Source organism: Anguilla rostrata, chromosome 18 (genome assembly GCF_018555375.3).
Source record: "Anguilla rostrata isolate EN2019 chromosome 18, ASM1855537v3, whole genome shotgun sequence".
Lineage (NCBI taxonomy): Eukaryota > Metazoa > Chordata > Actinopteri > Anguilliformes > Anguillidae > Anguilla > Anguilla rostrata.
Genome location: NC_057950.1, coordinates 8,978,353 through 9,000,012, shown reverse-complemented (window position 1 = coordinate 9,000,012; position 21,660 = coordinate 8,978,353). Strand labels below are relative to the sequence as shown.

Here is a 21,660-nt window from a genome sequence, read left to right as displayed (position 1 = left end):
TTAAACAATTGAATGTTTCTCTCTGTCCATAACAAAGCAATTGTTTATGTTTCGAGTAAACTTCACACTCCATTATTGAACAAACAAAAAAATTGATAGTGTACCTGTGAACGTTGGTGTGGCAGAATTCATTTTGCGTTTCTGGATAATGTGTAGGCTAGTTGGGTATGAGGGGAACGTGTAGGGGCAACCTGAACAAAAAGAGGAGGAATCTGAATTCCAGGAGAATGAGTTTCCTCCCCCTACGTCATCAGGGCTGGGCTATCATTTGTTGATCACGCCAGGCAGGGCAACAGGCAATTTACATTGGGGATTGTCCGGGGTGTCTGTGTAGGCTATATGTGCGACCACAACTGTGGAGTTTCCACAATAAATTATTGTAGGTGTACTTTTTATTTAGCCTACTTTGGAATGCTGTATTTAGACTGCAATGTTGCTTTTCCTGCTGAAAGGCAAAAGGCTGACAACTTGCATCAGGTGTGGACTATTTTGTAATGATTAGCTGGCGAGCAGCTAATCGTCACTGGAGAAACTTTACGCATGAAACGGCTTTGTTTCCTCGCTTTGCAACAAGTTTCTACGAAGGAATAATTCGACTTGACAAAGGTGCCAAATCGAAGCAGCATCGTGATATAAACTACACGGACAGCTCTATCAGCTTTTTTTTTTTTTTACATTTCTTGAACTATTTTTTTAAACAAGGCGGGGCTAAATTAGTTTGGTAGCTACCAAGCTACGGTCTATCGGACAGAACAGAGGAAAACTCTTCTGGTCACCACTGCGGTTTGTTCTGGATCGCAGGAACAGCTGTAACATCTTCGAATCCTCCCTCAATCAACGGGATTGGCAATAGGTTTAAATGCGGTACGAAGCTAAAATGATGCCGGTAAGTAGGCTAGTTTCTCGCTCGCTGTACCAACTCTTTAAAATGTGCGTGATTGTATTTTTCCCCCATACATATGTCGCAATAAATAGGCTGCATTTACAATGATCACATTTGACGTAGCCTACTAAGTTAGCTACCTATCTGGCTAACGCAATAGGCTACCTCACTGTCGCAAGGCTGAGTTATGTCCAGCTGGCCATCTCGCACTGCCTGTTTACGTTACCTGGAGGTTGGCTGATTTGTGCGATGATTGCTAGTTGGTCGCTGATACTAGCCTACATCTCAGCCAGTGTCAGTCACAAAATATGTCATTGTATTTTACCAGCCAACTTGACTGTCTTAGATATTAGGCTGCCATGAAGGTATACGGATATTACCCAATTCAGATAGTATGTTACCTCTATTTCCTTCCAGTTTACAGTGCAAAAATATTTACGACCTTCCAAAAGAATAGTAAAACAAAGTATTGCGCTATGAAAGGTTACTGTGGTCTAGCAGTTTGCCATTGGTGGATATGCATATGAAACTACAAATCAAAGCCCACGATTCAAACTGCAGTCGGTAACGTTGCCTGCACCTCTAGCATTTTAATAAAATCATCTACTATGGGCAATGAAGTCTGCCAAACTGTATTATTTCGATAATAGTCTGTAAAACCTCATGATTCATCCTGATCCAATACAGGAATTGCAAAGTTAATCGCTGCAGTTATCCTGTTCATTCCGAGGACAAATGAGGTCGCTATCGCTATATCGGATCAACAATGTTTTTTTGTAATTCTTCTATATGCAGCGGCTAGGATCGGATGCAGTGTTCTAATCTGTTACGTGTGTGAGAAAATGTTTATCCATTTTTTGTAGCTCAACTATGAGGTGCATGAGCCCCTGAGAATAAAGTAAAGCGCTGACATTATTCCAGATATTGTTACTCATTATTAAAAGCAGGGACGAATTCGTTATACTTTAACTGCACCGGTATGCAGTAGGGATGTTGTTTCAATGCAGAATCCCCGAAGTTCTTTGGTCAGAAATCCGTGTAAAATTACCTACATCGTGTAGAAATTGACATGATTTGTGGAAAGATTGCATTCGACTTTCACACCAAGGGCTCACCTGAAAGTACCTTTATTCTGAATTTGACATGCTCTTCTTAACAGATTTCGTCGATACGATTTGCATTCCAGCGGAATTATTCGAAACTAAAAACTGTCATGGTCAGTGATTGCGGAATGTCATTGTATCATATATTGTCATCACTGGTTTCAAGTTAACGTAATATTGCAGCTGGTAGGCTAGTGCACGTAAAAGTCTAGATTTTTTAAATCGGTTCATCGCCTGATTCAATTCTGCGGTAATGGCAAGTGAATAGACTTTCAGGAGCAATTTTCCGGTCTTTTAAACTCAACCTCGCACAAGGTATTATTAAAAACTCACCGGAATATGCTCGTTTCAGTATCACTTTGAACGTGTAGTTCTTGTTTATCATTGTTAAATAAGCGAAAACTGCTGCTTCAATTGGTTGCTGCACGCTCCTCGAATTTAGCACAATGACGCCAGGTGGTTTGAAAGTTCAGCTGGCACTGCTGATCATAACTGAATGAAGAGGCTTCTTGATAGTCCTGGGTAGCCTACAGTATACACAGGAAGATATTCGTGCATTTTAATGTGTGCACCGTGCCACAGTAAATGGGTTCTGCGCAGTCACAGTGTCACAAAGGTCATGGTGATATTTCGCCATGGCTATTGTGGAGATGGCAGGAGGTCCATCAGTAAAGAGCATTAACGGAAACTGATGAAACCGTTTTGTTTCTTCTGTAATTCATCATTGAGTAGGAGTAGAGAGAGAAAAAACATTGGGCCTCATTCATGAAACATATGTACGATCACGTGTTTGTAAACGGTGCAAGAATGTTTCCAAGAACATTTTGGCATTCATCTTTTTTTCTTATCTGTATTTGTTCATGGCTATTTCCTTATGCTAATTGAATGAACAGGATTGCGCATAAAATTTACAAACCGTCAGGATTCATCATCTCGTGAACCTGGGATACGCACAAAAGTTCTGTACATTTGTCATGAATCTCATATTGGTTTTTCATAGGAACATTTTTAAGAACAAAAGTAAGAATGAGAAAAGTTTTGTGTGTGATGCCCATTGTTTTCCCAGGTCGCATTGCTTATGAAAGGCTTCAGACTAAGAGGTGTAATTTTGTGCTACTCTGAATACAGTGAAAAACTGTTGTACAGTTGTTTTTCCCACGGCACACAGGAACTGCTGCCGTGGGCTATGCATGGCAAATTGTGGTCACTCACTCACGGATGACCTTTGAGGGACGTTTTGTGGGATGCATGTGCAGGTGGTGCTTCGTTCAGTAGGACGCTTGCGCAGGTGGTGCCAGCTAAAATGTGTCTGCGGAAGTGAGTTGCGCTGTGGGTCTGGACAGTTCCGTGCTTGTTAGTTAAACATCTAGATACGCCAGATAGGTATGAACCCACAGACAGCTTCAGCACCATATTTTTTTCAACCACGGTTAAATGTAAATGATTGAAAATCTCCATCATTACAAGACTAATCATTAAGCTTGAAGTCAAACAGCAGAGTGTTTTGCAGTAGCTGTGGTTTTGTCCGAGTTCATGCTTTCAGAATGGACCGCGGGTGCCAGCTGTGTGTAAATCCCTGTGGAGTCATTTTGAGAGCCAGATTTGAGTAAATAGGAACTGGAGAATATCATATGATCTGTCTGTGTGCTGACTTTGGATTTACTTACTTTAATCTCAGAAAGGGGTGTTGAACATTAGTCCTATAGGTCTGCAGGTTTTTGTGGTTTCCTTTCATTCAAGCTGCAGCCAATTACAGTCTTGAGAATGGGTTGGATTCTGACACCTGCGATCTAAAGCAAAAGTCCGTAACGCTAGTCCCGGAGAGCCAAAGATTTGTCTGGTTTTTGTTTTTGCACTAAAATCCGCAATATGAGTTTTCTGTATGATTAATTGCTTTAATTGATGAATTAAGTTCTCAGTAACAGCAAAAAACCAGAATGCCCTGCAGCTGTCCAGGATCAGGGTTGCAGGCTGCATCCTTCATGAGGGGTACAGTACAATGTTCTGGAGATGACAACACAGTGAAAATCACTGAGTTCCTACGGAGATGGAGCCTATAACTAGGCTACTGTGCTTTTGTGAATGGGCGCACAGTAGGTTATATATAGGCACTGAGGAATTAAGGGCCTACTGGTGATGATTTTAAGATTGTGCACGTGGGAGATGGCCGTGTTCAGTGGCACGTCTCTTCCTGGTTTCTGAGATGAGCAGATTGCCGACGTGATCTCTTCGGAAAGCAACATTCTGTTCCGAGACACAGGACTTCGCGATCGCAGTGTACCCTGCCCTGTGTTCTGGGGCAGGGGTGGGAAGTGCTTTGGAGTCCGAAGAGCTTTCTCTCAAGGAGAGCTGCATTTAAAGAATTTTTTTTTGCTTTTTCAGTTTTTACTGGGAAGTTTTTGCTTGTGTTATTTTAAAAGTCCCCTGCTACTTGGCAACAGGCCGACCCTCACCAGGGCTTGCTGTGAATGAACAGGACACTATTTAACCTTCATGGCTTATGAATGGCTTAATGGCTCATCTCTTAAATTAATATCCAGCTAGTGTCAATGAGGTTGATATTGCTGTTTTGATCTTGATGTGCGCACAGTCACTTCAAAGACAGATAAATAGCCTGCATGTAATAGTGTGTCCTGGGAGCCTTAAAATAAGAGCCCCGATAAACACCAGTTGTTATTTCACAAATTTGGAGGGTTTTCAGTGGTTTGAAATGTTCTTCTAAGGAATCCGTAGTGTCATGAGGTAATGTGTTCTTGACGTCACTTAAAGACAGATAAATAGCCGCATTATAGTGGTCTGGAGCCTTAAATAGGCTGATACCAGTTATTACAATTGAGGGTTTCAGGTAAGTCTTCTATAAGCGTAGGCCTATGTTTGATGCAGGCCATTGGGAGCACTCTTTGGTGTGTTACTGAGCCTGAATTTTAATATGCTGACATTGTCATCCTGCGAGCGCGGGGGTGGGGAGGGCCTAACGTGCCTCAGTTTATGGGGAGAGTGATGGATGTTTGCCAAAAGCTTCAGAGATCCATTCTTCTTTCTGTAGCACCCGGCGCAGCCTGGAATTCCACCCCGCCTTTGCAACAAAGTTTGCTTAACAGAGCATTTTTGCAAACATCCCCCCCCCCCCTTTTTTTTGTTTTGCAAATTTTCCACACTGCCAAACAATTGTCTGGGGGAAATTTAGAATTATTTATTTTTCTTTTTTGTATTTGATTTTTTTTTCTCACTGGTTTTCCTGTCTTTTCGACAGCAATATAATAACAGTGTGATTTAAAAAATAAATAAATAAATAACTTCATTTTAAATAAATAAGATGATAATATGCCTGTAGCCCATTCCTATTGAAAATACAGGGTTCTGTTTATTACCGATCTGCAAAAGTAATTCTGCCTGGGCTTGTATTTGCAAATTGTCACTATTTTAAATATAGATTTTTGTTTTTGATGATGAGCACCTGCAGGGGAACGTGGACAGTCTGAGGACGGTTTAAAGCTCCAGCTCTCTTTACAGCCCCTCTGGAGGAGTTGGAAGGCCACAGCGCAGGCAGCTCGAGTGTGTTTTTTTTTTTTTTTTTTTTTCTTTTTTTTTTCTCAGCACTTTCCCAAGTTCTTTCATGGTCGACTGGGGCTGCTGGATGCAGGCTGCGGCAAACAATGGACTTTTATATAATTAACCGGTTCATCTCGGGTGAGCCGAGCAGCCGGGAGTGCGAGCGAGCGAAAAGCGTTCGGTCTGACGCCATCGGCCCTCGGTGGCGCTCGGCGATGGGGCGTGTTCTCCTCCGGGGGGAAGATGGACATCATCCCTCGCCACCATCAACAACTCTTAAGATCTCAGAACACTGCTATCCCTTTTAAAAATCTGTGTCACCCGATGCTGTTGTTGTTTGCGTGTGAAACTCCATGTCGATTTGATGTTGTGGCACGTTCGCCAGTACTGCCGGGCCATGGTGTGGAACGGGTTGTTTTGCGGTGTTTGCGCTGGGAGAGGGAAGGTGGGGGAAGAGGGGGAGAGAAAGAGAGAGAGGGCGACGGATGTGACTCACTCACCTCCAGTAAAACGGTATGTCAGCAGTGCAGCATTAATCAACTTGCCGACAGTGATAAAGTACGCTCAGGGCGATTACACTCTGAAGAATGACCTATGACTCCCATTCATACAAATTCCTCTAACAGTAGCCTATCCAAATCCCTGTTCACATCAATAACAATTTTCAGGGCTGCAAGTAAGACTCACCCGCCCCACCCCCCACACCCTCACCCCTCCGCACTGACTGCTCAGTAGCTCCCGTTACCCTTCCCTGCTGGGTTTTTGGGCTGCTCGTTGTGTGAGGCAGGGCTGACTGCTGAACCCTGATAAGGGCTGTGTACCTTTTTTCGCGGACTCAGAAAGGGCCCAGCCTGACAGGCGTGGTTCTGTTACACACCACTTTCATTGTCTGAATCCCAGACGAGCCCGCCCCCTTTATTTGCTGCTGTCGCAACTCTTTGAAAACGTTTGTAAGCCGTTGTGTGTTTATTGCGTTATCAACTGGACACAGCTGTACAGGTTCTTGTAAACTGTCCGGCCCCTCTGGTGGCCATTTGCATATATGGTAATTAATTGGTACCAGAAGCCTTTGTTATTGAGGGTTGGTTTTGATCCCCTAATTCATTTAATCGCCGTTGAGTGGAACGGATAGTTCGACGTGACCGTTTCCCAGGGAGACCGTATGCTTTTCGTGTTGGGACGGTTGGCCTTTTCAAGTGGGTCCCGTACTCATTTGACTCCTCGTGACAGAGCCGTCTGAAAATGTTCAAAACTGAGCTTTTCGATATGCCACGGGATTCACTTGGCCAGAACATTTCAGCAATCTTAGTTGTGTTGACACCGGGTTTGTTTGCACTGTGATTGAGCCATCACATGGAGCAAAGGCTGTAACAGTGAAATGAAACCAGGAAACGCATTGTAAAAAAAATAGAAAAAGAAAAAGTAAATATAAGTCAGATGATAACGTTTCCAAAAATCCCTTGATGGGGAAACTCGAAAAAGAGCGGTGTTATTATGGGTGTTAGATGGCCCTGTGAGAGGATCGCAGCGGTAGCCTGCTGTGTCGCGCGATTGTGTTTTAAAGCGTAGGGTCATTCAGAAAGGTTGTTCTGTCCGTTCACAAAGTGGATATCGTGAGGCGAATGACGAACGCAAGTCACTTCGGGCAGGGTAGAACTGCAGCACGAGAGCTTTTCAGGCGAACTGGAAATGTTTCAGTTCATTCTCTGCAGTGACCAATGTGACACTCTCAGTAGTTTGCGCTCCCGTGGAGAGAGTTTGGCAAGACGCGCCTATATCGCGGTGTGTGGGAAATGGATACGTGCGCGTCGGCAGGAGTACGGAGGGGAGAATGGGGATTCGGCGGGGTGCGGGGAACGGGCGTATCAGCACGGTAAACCCGACCCATTCAACCACGGGATTTTAAAAGCTGCCGTGGTCGTAAATTCAGTCTGTATTGATCAGCCGTGTCAGGCTCCACCCCCCCCCCCGGAGGTCAGTTCTCATCGCAACCACAGAAAACCCTCGGAGGTCCGTCTCAGTCACTTCTCTCTCACCTCTTGACCCGTTGCCAGGTTGGAGAATTGGGCTGTGGAAGGGCAGGCGTGGTGTTTGCATACGGGGCAAGCAGAGGTCATTGTGCTCTTATCTCCACTGTCATAAAATAAGCGTTTGGCCTGTAATGTTGCAGCCCTTCAGTTTGTAGAGTCCTTGTTCCGAGCACACTGCAGGTTTGGAACAGGATATAAATTCAGCGAAACCAGAGGAAGTGAACAGAACCGATGTGGAAACGGTGAGCGAAAAATTTTAAATTCATAGGCGAAGGACTAGCTTCCCGCACATCTACACTGTTGGACAAAGCAGGCCATCGGAGACCGCCGGTGTCTGTGGCGTGTTTAATTTCACTCTTGTGAAAGGGTGGCGTTAGAGGGGCCGCAGGCTGGGAGAAGCGGAGTGCTAGGCAGGAGGGGTGGTCGCAGTCGAATCAAATCCAGGCATGTCGTGGAATGTGGGTCTGCGAGAAACTTTCACAAACTGAAGCCGAGGTACGTTGAGATGTGCACCAGCAGCACAGGGGCTTCATCCTGTTTCTCCCCGTGCCGTGAAGCACAGGCTGGTGGGAACATGTGATGATCGTTTTAGGGGCTCCTGTACTGGCTGAGTTGCAGAGCTGTCTGTGGGACGCTCAGGGGAGAGATGTGCTGCTGTGGTCCTGGTGCTGTTTTCTTGGGTTTCTTTTATTTGGATTTCGGGTAGCTTGTTTAACAGAGATCCAACCAGCCTGCTTACCTGAGCAATGCCTCTGATTAATTGAAATGCACAGAGTTCTTCACAGAATTCATAGCTGCTGTAGTGCACAGTCAGCAACTCATCTCACTCGTCTACGACAAGATCATTTTTTCCCATGGTGAAACGTGGCCTTTATCTGTTTTCTTTTTTCTGTGGAATTTATGTGAGCAGCTTAGTTAAAAATGAAACAAAGCACTTTGGAGCTTTGTGTGCTTTAATCCCACCTGAACAAAGTAGCCGTATCAATAGGCCTTTATGTTTCAAGTTTCGTTGGGAAAGTGCTGGTGATGTCATCGCTCCAGGACTAGTTGATAACACACACAGTTTGGAGGGCATGGAGTATGTCCAACTCTGCTGCATTCATGCTTGTGAATATAGTGCTTGAATATTAGTACGTGAATCTAGTCATTTAACTGTGCTGCTGTGGTGGCCTCTAATTTTCTCATAAATAAACATTAAGCCTAGATTAACCCCCCCCCCCCCTTCTGCTTTATCCCAGTCTTCTCTGTAAATGAGACCTGACTAACTTGGCTAAGTGCTGCAGGTAAGAAACCTAAACATCTGTCATCATCAGAACCTGCTGCGCAGCTCTGTGAAAAGCCGCATTGTGCTGCTTTTCCGGCCGGTCATGTGACCAACATGACAGCCAGGTGACGGAACAGAAGTTTTGGCCAAGGGGAACTTGGCAATCGGTGGCTTTTTCAGGTCAATTACAGTGACTGTGAATAAATGATGAGTGAAATTGTTTTTCCTCACAAGAAGTTATTCAGTAAACACAATATTGGAGCATAAGACATTCTTGCGCTGTTTTTGTGTTGCCTCAACGGTTAGCTATTTTCCAATTCTGTCTTTTGTTAATCATTGGGTAATTTGTAAAACATTGATTTAGAATAAAAACAGTGGCTGATTCATAGGGAAAGGGGGGAATTTGAGGGTGTTCAACATGCAATAATGGTGTGCGAATAATGGTGCTTTGTTCTCTCAGGTACATTTCTGAAATTCCAGAAATGTCTTTTGGGTTTGGGAGGGGGGGCGCGTTTGCAGGTGAGAGTTAGAAAATGACTCCGTTCTTTGTTAGGCGCGCGTGCATGTGAGCGAGCAGTCTCTCAGCTAATAGGGATGCGTGTGGGAGATGCAGCCTTTCCTTCTCTGGGTGTGAAGGAAAAGTTGCATCTCCCTGGAGGGAGCCCAAACCCAGCGCTGGTTTAAGGGGAACAGCACAGTGGCCCAGGAGTGAAATGTTATTCTTCATTGTATGAATGCCATTGCTGTACTGTCAGAGGTTGCTGGTTCAGATCCCCGGTGAGGCACTGCTGTCGTACCCGTGGGCAAAGGTACCTGAAGAAAATTGCTTCAGTAAATATTCGGCTTTATAAATGGATGGTGTGCGAGCTGTGCAAAGTGGCTCTGGGTATCTCTAGTGCATTAGTCAGCATTAGACAGCATTATTCTCTGTTCTCTCAGGACTCCTGGTTTGGCGTCTCAGTCCTGGTTGTGGCTGCATCTTGTTTCGGTGGCAGGAAATATGTGTGTCCTGCTGACAGCTTATTGGTGCTTTGGTGCTGCTCGACTGTGGCTTTATTCTTTAGTTGCCTTTTAGTAAACCTCAGGAGGGAGACTGTATCCCAGGGAGGAGCAAAATGAGCTGCTGCATACCTGCTTATTTTAAAAACCTGGAGCTGCTCAAACACCTGATCGCCGGGCGAGCCGTTGATCGCCGGGAGCAGCATTTTCGTCACGGCCGAAAATAACTTAACGGCTACCTTTTCTCAACCGCTCGTCTGCAAACATGTTTCCTCCCTCACATTGTCTGTGAGTCAGAAGGTTTGCACATGGGCTCCAGTAATTCCATAGCCAAAACTATGGAATGGGGATGGGCAAGCTGTTTTTGCAGCGTGCTTTGATGGGTCCCGTTCCCTCTTTACCCAAAGACCCCCCCACCCCCACCCCCCTCGCTCCTTTAGGGGCTACAGGCTCCTCGGAGGAAAGAGACGGGGAGCGAGTCGTTCAAAAATCAGCATCTTATTCAGCCGTAAACTTTTATAAACATTAAAAACGAACTAACAAAAGTGCAATAAGCACCGTTTCGCCCTTAAATTGTAGCTTTGTGAAAATGTTTATATAAACATGCGATTCTGTTGCTACATCCCCTACTGTGAAGTGCAGATCAAACGCTGCAGGAAACAAACCAACCAGGAAACTAAGAGGAAAAAATTGGCGGTGTAGAGAAATCAAAAAGAGGAGGGAAAACGCGGTTACTTTTCTCCTGGCTTCAGACTGAGTGTGCTGTGCTGAGGAGGACAGGTTTATCCGTGCTGCTGCTTTCAGCAGCGGGTGCAGCCCTGTACTGGAAGAGCCGGGCGGCGGGTGCAGCCCTGTACCGGAAGGGCCGGGCCCCGCTGGCAGCGCGGGTTTCCAGGCGTCGCCGGGTGAAGGCTGGAGCCGCCGGGGCATCGCCTGCGTTCGCCGGAGTCCCTTCTGCTGACTCACCGCGCCGTTCGGTTTTACGGCTTTCACGCCGCAAAATGCAAACGAGGAAGCTGGCCTGACTGAAGCCGGCAGATAATCTTCCTTTGGAAAAGGCTGAATTGGTTTCAAATGAGTTCCCTCAAATGATTTCTGCCCCCCAGCCCCACCTCTTCCTCCGGTTTAAAACCCCATGCTGAGATTCAATCAAAACATTAGCCCCACCCACTAATCGCAAATCACAAAACTAGACACCCGCGGGGGGAGGGGCCCTTGGATTTGAATAGGGTGACGTTAGTCATACCGTAGAGGGTGTGGCCCACTGGCCCCGGGGTTTTTTTGTTAATTCCGGTCAGTGGGAGGGTCAGTGTTATTCACACTGGGTCTGCATTGAATGGCCTACTCCCGAGACCCTTCTGTTAAACTGTAACTGTAGCAGTGATCTCTCCTGCTGTGCTCCCGCCTCCACTGTATACATACAGTCACAAAGAGTCTCTGCGGTCGCCATTCTCAAACATCCCTGTCATCCTGAGGCTGCCAGGTTGATTAATTGAAGACTTCTTGCCCATTCATTCTTGTAAAGTTTCCATTTGTGAAGCTTTTCCTCCCTCTCCCCCTCTCTGAAAAATGAACATAAGGCCTTTTTGAAGGTGGGTGTAGCTTTGAATATACTGGAAGCTGTTTGAATTCAACTGAATCTTTTATTACCTTTTTATTTTTTTATTTTTTTGTGGAATTAAGTAAATGCATCCAAACTGAGTTATGTTCTGGCTCAGAACAGTTGTGAAGCTGTTAAGTTTTTTTATGTGGCTCACTCTGGTACTATGAGCCTGAGCAGGTGGACAATGTGATGTAAAATAATGGGGGGAAGGGAAGTGTGTGGGGGGGGGGCATGTCCATGTCAATGGCAGGGGTCAGGAGGACCAGGCTTACAGTCACACGCACACACACACACACACACACACACTCTGCCTGCTGTGCAGCTCGTCTGAAAGAGAGCTGCCCTGTTCGGGCCTAAAGGCAGACTCCTGCCAGTTTCCCGTAGAAGCCAGAGTGCAGACAAAGCAGAGAGGCATATTTGGCAGATGACAGAAAGCTTGTTGAACTCCTACGGCACAACTGTTTGAAAAGCTGCACTGAATTGTGTTGTGGGGAGACACTAGTTGCAGACTGTGACCCAGGTTTCTTTTTTTTTTTTTTTCAACCCTGCCTTTACTTCATGGCTGATATTTGGCGTTGACCTGGGGCACAACAGTACTAACAGTAGTGTGTCAGCAGATTTTATCAATTCAGATATTCCTGGATATTACATAATGTGGAAAGTCCAGACCATCTTTTGGGAAGCTGATGATGAGAGATTAACTTTTCACAAAAAGGTATTCATTTGTGAGGCTTGGCCCTGTGTGTCCTTGCACACTTCTGCTTCACTCTTGGCAGTGCAGAGTTAATTTCCTCTAAATTACTTCCTCTAAAACGGAGCTGTGTTTCAGCCACCCGATTGGCTGTGAGACAGCCAATCACCTGTGCACTCGTTCCCAAATCCCCCTGGAAAGGAGGAATGTCTCCAGCAGACACCGAGTCTCTAGGGCCTGGGCTGTGTAAAGGCAGTGGCAGTTCAGGTGTGTTGTTGCCAGGTTGGGTGGGTTGGCAGGTGTCAGAGCAGCGGGATGTTGGCATGTGGCGGTCTCTCTGTCTGTAGCAGGACCCTCGGACAGCCGCAAGACTCACTGCCTCTTATATAGTATACATAAGTGGGTCATGTCCAATGGTTTTGGTATCTTCCAACAGGTTAAAATATCCACACTCATTCCCATAGCTTTGTTTTGTATTGCGTTTAACCTTTAACCCATTCAAAAACATTATTTCAGGCGTTACTTCGAAAAGACACCACAAAGAGCATTATTTATGTTAATCATTTTGACAAAAATGTCATATGGCTATAATACTGAACATCTTGGTATTGAATTGTTTTATGAATCCATGCCCAGTTCTGTAAATTCCCACATGCTGTTTATATGATGTAACGTTCTTACGTCCCTTTTTTTCTGCACCTGTGACAGATGTTCCTGACCGTGTACCTCAGTAACAATGACCAGCATTTTACTGAGGTGCCCGTCACCCCGGACACCCTCTGTCGGGACGTGGTGGATCTGTGCAAGGAACCGGGGGAGAGCGACTGCTACCTGGCCGAGCAGTGGCGGGGCTCGGGTGAGTTTTCGGGGGCAAATGGGATGAGTTTTTCGGCTGGATCATGGTTGAGTTTTTGGGGTGGAATGGTGAGTTTTTTTGGTGGCAGATCCAGTGTGTTTTTGGGGGTGTATAGGGTGAATTGTTGGGGTGGAACTGGTGTGTTTCAGGCATCTTTTGAGCCAGTGCTTTATTTTTAAATACTTTGGACCGCCTTCAACACCAGTAAAATTCCCTTTGTTGCTGACAGTTTTAAAAGAAACATGTTTTGACCTATATTCAGAACAAATCATAGTTCTTGCACATGATTGCATCATTAAAAAAAAATTTGCTTATATGTTTGGTTAAATTCAGAGACCTGCTGGAACGTTTTACATTTTTGCCAGTATCTAAAGAGAGTCAAAGCGCTGCATTTCAAACGCGTATTTGACCTAGTTGTGATCAGTAGGTCTGCAGTACTAGTTTCTGGGCTACCTGCCCCAGGCGAGCAGGATGTGGGCCAGACCCAGATGCTGCCATAAATTCCTGATTTAGAGGTAAAACATTTAATGTTGAACTTTTTTTGGCACATGAAATGGAAAAATCACATAGGCCTTACTACACATCATAATAAAAAAATGGAGGGAAATGTACAAAATTTAAAAAAAAGTAACATAAAAAAGACACGAGCTGTGCAGTCTACTCTAGAAAATAAAGTGCAGGTATTTTGCCTGCTAAGCCGTGCCTGGGATCTGTGTCTCATTACCGTCGTCTGCCACTAATTTGATCAACGTGTACATTGCAATGAAAACGGTCAGTCAGTCAGTCTGCCAATCCAGAGTATTTGCTAGGACACACCACCAGTAGCACAAGTATTATATTTCTCTGTCACAAAGTTGGTGAGGAAACGACGGGCTGATTTACCAAGCCCGTCCGCAGGCGCAAAACCTTTTGGCACACGCAAAACTAATAACACAACCACCGATTGGTGCAAAACAAATGCCATGACCAAATTGATCATGTTAAGCTTTTGCATGTGCTCAAGGTCCTAGTGATTCAGGCCCTTAGTCTGACGGAGAGCAAAAGAGGAAAGCTGTTTTAGTAGCGTCGCACAGGCAATTGTGGTGCTGCTTAAGTTGAGGTGTTCCTTGAGCTTTGTTTCAGTCTGGGGAGAAGGGGGATCTCACCATCCCCGCCCCCTCCGTGGGTTGGGCCCTCTCTTTGTCTGCGTGTAATTGGATAGCGCAGGTTTGAAAGGGGTCTCTGTGGAATGGCTTCCGACCGTCGGTCGGTTCTGGGCCCGCCCCATTCAGAGGCGACGACGTCCGCTGTGAGTGTCTCCGCGCTGATTCAGTTCAGCGCTTTCTCTCTCATTTTCTCGCGCTCTCCTGGACTGCAGATTTCCCCCCCAAAAAAAACTCTCAGACCTGTTCTCTGCACTTCAGTACCTGGAGTGTGCAGCGCTGGATGGTTGCCACGGTTACCCCTCAAGTACCGAGGCAGGGGCCCTCAAACTTCAGCTGCTGGTGCTGAGCCTTTTATGGCTCTCAGGGTCGACTGGCCGGCTCAAAACTGTTAGGCAAAGATTTCTTTGGAGACCCCTTTTTCAGGGGGGATGTTTTTGCGATTGCGGACCGGGTGGGGCCCATACTGACAGATAGGGTCCCTGCAGACAGACGGGACCCGAGGCGATCTCCCATGTGGCCTATGCCTAGAACCGACTCGGATGACACTTCACGATGACCACTTTTGCTGCTGCTTCCCTGCTAACTTCCTTGAACTTTGGCGCAGTATGTGCTACGTTTACATTAAAAAGCCTCACGTCATTAAAAACACCACGTGTCTCGCAGACAATGGACGACTTTAAAATGCAACAAAACCGCTCGAGCTCCAGTCGAAACTCGGGAGAGATCGTTTCGGCGGTCGGCTAATCAGCGAGAGCATTCCTCCGTGGCGTCACCTTGCAAAACAAACAGAAAACGGATGCCCTGAGAAAGGCATCCTCGAAGAATGTGGACAGGACGAGTCTGAGCAGTTTCTCGGGCTCTGACTGATCGCTCCAGATTGGCCGCTGCAAGCTGTGTTTTTCTTTGAAATTTCTCATCCTCATTCTCTCCTCCTTTTTTCTTTTTGTTTTGTCGGTTTGTAGTTTCGCCTGCTGTCAAAGTCAAACGTACAGAGAAGGGAAACGCAGTCCTGCTGCATATTCAGCGTGAGCCCTCAAGGTGACCCCGGCTCTAAGCCCTTTATCCCTTATGTAGTTATGTAAGCAGAATGCAGAGGTGCGTTGCCGTGGAATTGGAGCGGATCGCTCATACGCCGTGCCAGAGTGCACCAGAATGACCTTCCCCACGGATCATGCGGGAAGCACAAACTTATGCTCTTTAAATCGAGCCCTTTTAGTCTTTGGGTCACCACCTGTCACCTGCAATCCAAATCTATACCCTACTCGAGTCGTGTTGTTCTTAACCTAACAGCCTGAAAAGTACTTAAGTTACAAGGAATGACTGGAGCACAATGATGCTTTGCAAAAAAAAAAAAAAAGGATTGATGGATTGATTTGCCTGATTGGTCACATGGGACTGACTAATTGGTCACATGGCCCTGCGTAACAGTCTGTGGAATTGATTGATTGACAGCCCACACGCCTGTGGGATTGATTGATTGGTTGCAAGGCGAAGCTTGGCCTCACGATGTAGCATTGTAATGCAATTCCTGTCGAGCGTTTCACCAAGATCTCTGACAACCCATTATCTTGCAATGAACTAAGGGAGCTTGAAGCAAAGAAATGGTTGTGTACATGATCTTTCAAGATAATCTAAAATATAGGATCATCATTGACATGGCAAATTGAACATATATAGAGGATTTGTTTATACATTGTAAAATGAATAATAAGTAGCTTAGGTAATCTAATGTATACTTTTCATATTAAACTGTACGTATTAAATCTATCTTATTATGGTAACCTACCGTCAGGAGCAGTTAAATCTTGGGTGTGCTACCTTACTGAGCAGGTTATTATGCACATAGCACTGTGGGTGTATTGTCATCTGCAGAAGCACATTAAAAATAATTTCTTTTCATTTGTTTTTGGATGAAGTTTCTTAACAATGTGTGTCTGTGGTGGACTGATTTGCAGCCCTGTTTAACGGTGAGTGTGTGTGTGTGTGTGAGTGTGCGTGCGTCTGTGGGTGAGTGTGAGTGTGTGTGTGTGCGTGCTGGAGCGATCAGCAGTCCTGTATGTGCGCATGTGCGTGTGTGTATTAAAGTGTGTGCGCGTGTGCATATTAAAGTGTGTCTGTGCTATGTGTATTAAAATGTGTGTGTGCTGTGTGTATTAAAGTTTGTGCATGCTGTGTTTATTAAAGTGTGTGCGTGCCGTGTGTATTAAAGTCTGTGAGTATGCACATGTGTACTAAAGTGTGTGTGCTGTGTGCCCTGCAGAGCGGGTGGTCGGGGAGGGGGAGAGGATGCTGGACATTCTGCAGCGCTGGGGCCAGCAGAGGGTCGAGGTGCACTTCTTCCTGCGGCACGAGCGCCCGCCCGGCCGTGACTCAGGTGAGCAGCACAGCCACGCTTACAGTAAACTCCATTTCCCAGAATCCCCCAGGTAGTAAATTAGAGGTTCCTGCTTCAAGTGTAGCACACAGAGCAATGGTACTTAATCTGAATTGCTCCACTAAGTAATCTGCCTGTATAAATGAATCTGAAAATGTATGTAAAAATGTGTACGTTGCTCTGCATAAAGGCCTAATTGTTGATGCAAGTTAAAAGCTTCAGCTAAATATATCAGTGTAAATGTAAATGCAGGTCCTCAACCATTTGGTTACCCCACCCTACCATAAGACATACAGACCTTCATGACATAAAATTTTAAATTACAATGGTTGACCTTGTTTTAAAGAATTCTCAAATGTGATGAAAGAGATCTTTTTACATTTGGCCTCATTTATCTGAAAACAGATTTTTTTTTTTTTATTATGCAGTATATATATTTTTTTGCTTATAATATGGCCCAGACTCCTTTATGTCTCCTGGGGTATTTGTGTTGTGTCGGCACGCTGAGACACGGATTGCCCTGAAGGGGGAATGAGGCGTCCTCATATCTGTAGAGGCAACGGTATGCGCGTGACGGTCTCTGCGAGCGTGAGATACTGTAGCTCCCTAACGTGAGCCCTGAGCCCGTGCCCTGTCAGAATAGCTGGTTCACGGCGGGTCACAGATGGCAGTGCCCGCCTGTAACTGGCACAGCGAGGACACGCGTTCTGCCAGGCCGCCCCCACCCCCCCCCCACCCCGCTGCTTGTGCAGACCTCTAGCGTGCCCGCGCAGTGCACAAACGTCCTGCAGCCACCACCGCAGAGCACCACTCCCGTATAACAGACGTCTTATGTCCAAGTGTGAGAAACCGTCCCTTAAAAACACCCTTTAAAAAAGTAGTCAGCACTTAATACAGATCTGTATTTGTGCAGAAATATTTTAAAGGTTCATATTCATAGTCAGCATTACTAATCGAGCTCATATTGTCAAGTCCAAAGCATTTGTGCAGCTTGGGGAAAAAATCTACAATGTTGCAATTCTGCTGTCTAGAGATTTTCTACTGCTTTGTTTGCCTCAGAATTGAGCGCAGATTTAATTAAGATGATATAAAACTGCCTGGCCTAATGGGGAAATGTTTTTCCACACCAGAGCTGTTTAGTTATTTTTACCTCTCCATTAAAAAGTTGTGCCTGGGATGCCATAATTTATTTTGACATTTGTTTTATTTTTATTTCTATTCAAGGTCTAATCCTGTCTGTGTAAACCTGCTTATGAGTCCATTAGCGTAACGCAGTTATGTTTTCCTATTCTCTGGCATACCTGTTAAATATTGGACGGCTGGCCTAAGTTGCAGCTGAAACACCAGACCAGAGTGCCTCACAGGATGCAGCCCAAGTTTACAGCTTCCTTGATTGCTCTTGTACTATAAAACCCATTTCCCTGTTATGAAGCTGGAACTAAAGCCGCGTTTCCACCGCAGGAACTATACCCCGGAACTAGGAACCTTTTGAGGAACTCAGTGCGTTTCCACCGCAGGAACTAGGGTCTAAATTTAGTTCTGGGGGCTTTGTTTTACCCACCAAAACGTTCCTGCTCGGGGGGTAGTACTTTCCGAAAGTACAGGAACCTTTTGGGTGGAGCTTGCAGCGCTGAACATTTCTGATTGGTCGAGTATTCGTAGCATTTGTGTTGTATTTATTTTCCGCCATTACCCGCCATGTTTGAAAATATGCAGCGGCAAACCAATTTATTTTCATAATAACTTCAAATCAAACTTGTATGTTATGCGGCGCAGTAGCCTACTTTTGGTTATAGCCTGTCAACGTCTTGGAATTATAACGTGTGCTCTTCTGTTCTTTTCTTGGTTTAGTATTCGTTTTATAAAATGCTAAGCATTCGTGCTGGGACAGCATATTACGTAGGCTACCAAAACATTCAAACGGATTAATTCGGTTGCTGAATATTTTCTTCCGGATTTTCTTTGTTAGCCGTTGTAATTGACTCAAAACGTTTGGTACAGTTATGTGAGGTATGCGGTAGTTCTGCATAATTAACATTGGTGATACAGTACAAGCAAACTGGAAATCACCTTCCGCACTTTTTATCCGGGTAAAATAACAGGTTAATTCTAGTAATCTTCCTTTTAGCTTTTTCAGACTGCCGTAATTTTACTCAATTTTACTGCCATTTTTCAATTCCACGAAAAGACCAGGAAGACTATGGACTCATTTATGGTGCATGGTTCGCATCTGGAGGGCACACTTTGCTGCTCGGCTAGCAGTAACTTCGAAGGAAAGCAAACGGTGGCTGTACCACTAATTTACATTTTCACGCAAGTCCGAGTTTTCGTTCTATTCTTGTCATTTTGCGATTAGCCTATATGGAATTGACGACGAGAAAGTAATAAAACAGCAAATTATTTACAACGTGTGCATGTTTTCTGCTGTTAATGAATGTGTTTGAGAGGATATATGAAAATCAATAAATACAAAAGTAACCATATATAGTCATTGTTGGTAACCCGTTGTATACAAGTGGAATAAACCCCTCCGGGCTGTCCCGGTTATTAGAAAATAATGTAGGCTACTTCGGTGGTAGTATGGGGTTACAGAAGAAATCATATGACAGATGGACCGACGGCAACGTCAGTAAAACGCGGCTTAAGCTGAAGTGATTAGTCCTTTTATTTGGCCTCACTATCCTGCATGAGCTCAACCCGAACATTGCGTGGCCAAAGCCATTTGGCCTCACTATCCTGCATGAGCTCAACCCGAACATTGCGTGGCCAAAGCCAGCGTGCCCCCCCCCCCTTCTCCATCCTGATTCCATTCCACTCCATTCCCCTCTTCCACATCTTCTCCTTTCTATCCCAGTAAAAAAATCTCCCTCTACCTTCCCTTATTCAGGTTAATTCTAGTCACGGAGGATTCCCATCTTTAGTGCATTGTGGCCCAGCCATTGCACTCTCAGTAACTGCCACTCGGAATGTTGCTGGTTTATGAATCTAGGTCTTTTCTTTGCGCACTCGTTGTTAGTCACTCTGAATGAGAGCGTCGGCTAAATGCTTCAAATGTAAAAGTTGCGGGTGGGGTTTGAGAGCTTTCCGTCGGCTTTCCATCAAGAGGGAGCGCAGCTGGCTGCCATCACTGATCACATCAAACAACCAGCAAGTGATGTAATGTGGTTGGTTATCTCTGGAAATATTTGGCCTTGGACTCCACAGACAAAGCCTGGGCTGTTGCCTCGACCTTGGCAGACACCAGGATCCATTGTGGCTCACTCCCATTGTGTGTTTTGCGGCTGTGTTCACAGGAAATGTAATAGGAAGCCATTCAAACTGCGCTGGGTTAGTGCTTGCCTCATTGCACTGGAGCAGAGATCTCAAACTCGCATCCTGGGGGGCTGCTGTGTCTGCTGGTTTTGTGTGTCCCTGCATTTAAATGCTTAATATTTAAGTCACTGATAGGCTAAAGAGTCTGCAACATCTTGCTTACCAGGCCTAAATGAACTGCTGACTTGAAAGAAAATGACAAAAACCTGTAGAGTCTGTGACTCTCCAGGACTGGAGTTTTGAGACCCCAATGACAGAACAGTGCCTTAACAGGAAGAGCCGCCCAGCAGCACTGAAGCATCTTTAAAAGGGGTGTGCTGATGGTCTTCCACAGGTGGATCCAGAGGTCCAGAGCACATGGCCAAGCGGAACGGGGTGAAGGGTCCCACAGACAGACGCATGGAGAACGGGGTGAGCACAGGACTTGCAGTATTCTCTCTCTCTATAGAACACGTCCTAACCTCAGAGTCAATCGAGCAGAGCATCAAACCGCATGTAGAATACAAACGATTACATCAACAAAACGACAGAAGCCTTTTTAAAAAAATGAGCCCACAGTAATAAGGCAACAATTGGAATTAATAAAGGACTAAGCATTTTATAATGGGTGTATTTTGATTTGACATCACTGAGTTTCAGATTTGTAGTGGTCATATTAAGCAGTTATACAGGTGAGACTTGCAGGATGTTATACTTTTACTTGAAAGAATGGCCATATATAAGTCTAGTCGGTACGCCATGGTTGAAAATCTGCAAGTATAATCTTCTAGTAAAACTGCTCCTTCAGTATCTTGTAAACTGATTCACCTACATTCACAATGAAGATAACTTTCAGCAAGTTTTAAAGAGGTTTTTATTAGTAACTGAATTTAATAAACTACTTTTGCTTAGTTTGAATTAGTCTCCAATTTTTGAATGAACGTAAAAAGAAATTTTTTTATAAAATTGAGTAATTTTTGAAGGTGTGTATAGTGGTTGTTGTTGTTGTTGTTGTTGTTAGGGTTATTATTATTATTATCATTATTCCATCTCCAATGCATTTGAGGTTCCACTGTAATTATTTCCAGGCTGCCTACCGGAAGTTTTTTTTTTTTTTAAGTCATGGTTTAGTGGTGAGTTTTGTTCCGGAGAGACACCTTGCAGAACCTGAAAACCAGAAGCCCCAGTTATTGCAGCATATCTAACAGCTGACAGAGCGGGTGTTGCTTTTTAAAAGCGAGGGCTGTGCCACACAAAGCACCCGAGGAATGAAACCGGTCCGACCGCACCGAGCCTCATGAGTCAGCCAAAGTGGCGTTCTGTAAACGGACCCGGTGCGGACGACCGCGTGGTTCACGCTACCGTGGGAGAGAACTCGCTCGCACCACAGGGGGAGCGTTTACTCGCACGCTTCACATGGTCTTCAAAACACGAGCATGCGGGGAGCCGTGGGATCCTGGGGCTGTAGTTGCTGTGGCGACAGACCAGAATTGGATGCTTTTTTCTTTTCTTTATTTTACCCTTTAGACATTGGTACAATTCCTGCAGATTAGTGTCGATTTAAAAGGAAGCATGCATTATCTCCAATATTCAAAGAATTACTCTTTCTGATTCCAGGTTTTCTTTTGTAAAATGTTTTGTTGAAAATCCTCAGTATCTTCAAATCAACTGGCACCAAAAGCACAAAATATTCTGAAAACAATTGTTGATCGTACGAACCAAAACTTTTGTTCAGAAAGTTTGAAAAAAAAATATTTTATTTAAAAATTCTCCATAATCTGTTGGAATTTCACAAGGCTCAGAAGGCTTAACGTATTTCTGACCCGGGCATGGGTGAGTGGGGACAGGAAGTGAAGTGTTGCATTTCCT

The 21,660-nt window shown here is 45.0% G+C and overlaps 1 protein-coding gene across 1 annotated transcript in view; it reads left to right on the top strand.

Moving 5' to 3' along the window:
* The first annotated feature begins 250 nt into the window (after positions 1-250).
* LOC135244419 (apoptosis-stimulating of p53 protein 2-like) overlaps positions 251-21,660 on the top strand; it is a 36,544-nt gene continuing 15,134 nt past the window's right edge. Inside the window, exons 1-4 of the mRNA XM_064316671.1 lie at positions 251-886; positions 12,834-12,981; positions 16,387-16,500; positions 20,147-20,223. Coding sequence (XP_064172741.1) covers positions 860-886; positions 12,834-12,981; positions 16,387-16,500; positions 20,147-20,223 — 366 coding nt within the window. The 5' untranslated portion in view covers positions 251-859. The remainder of the gene's footprint in view (positions 887-12,833; positions 12,982-16,386; positions 16,501-20,146; positions 20,224-21,660) is intronic.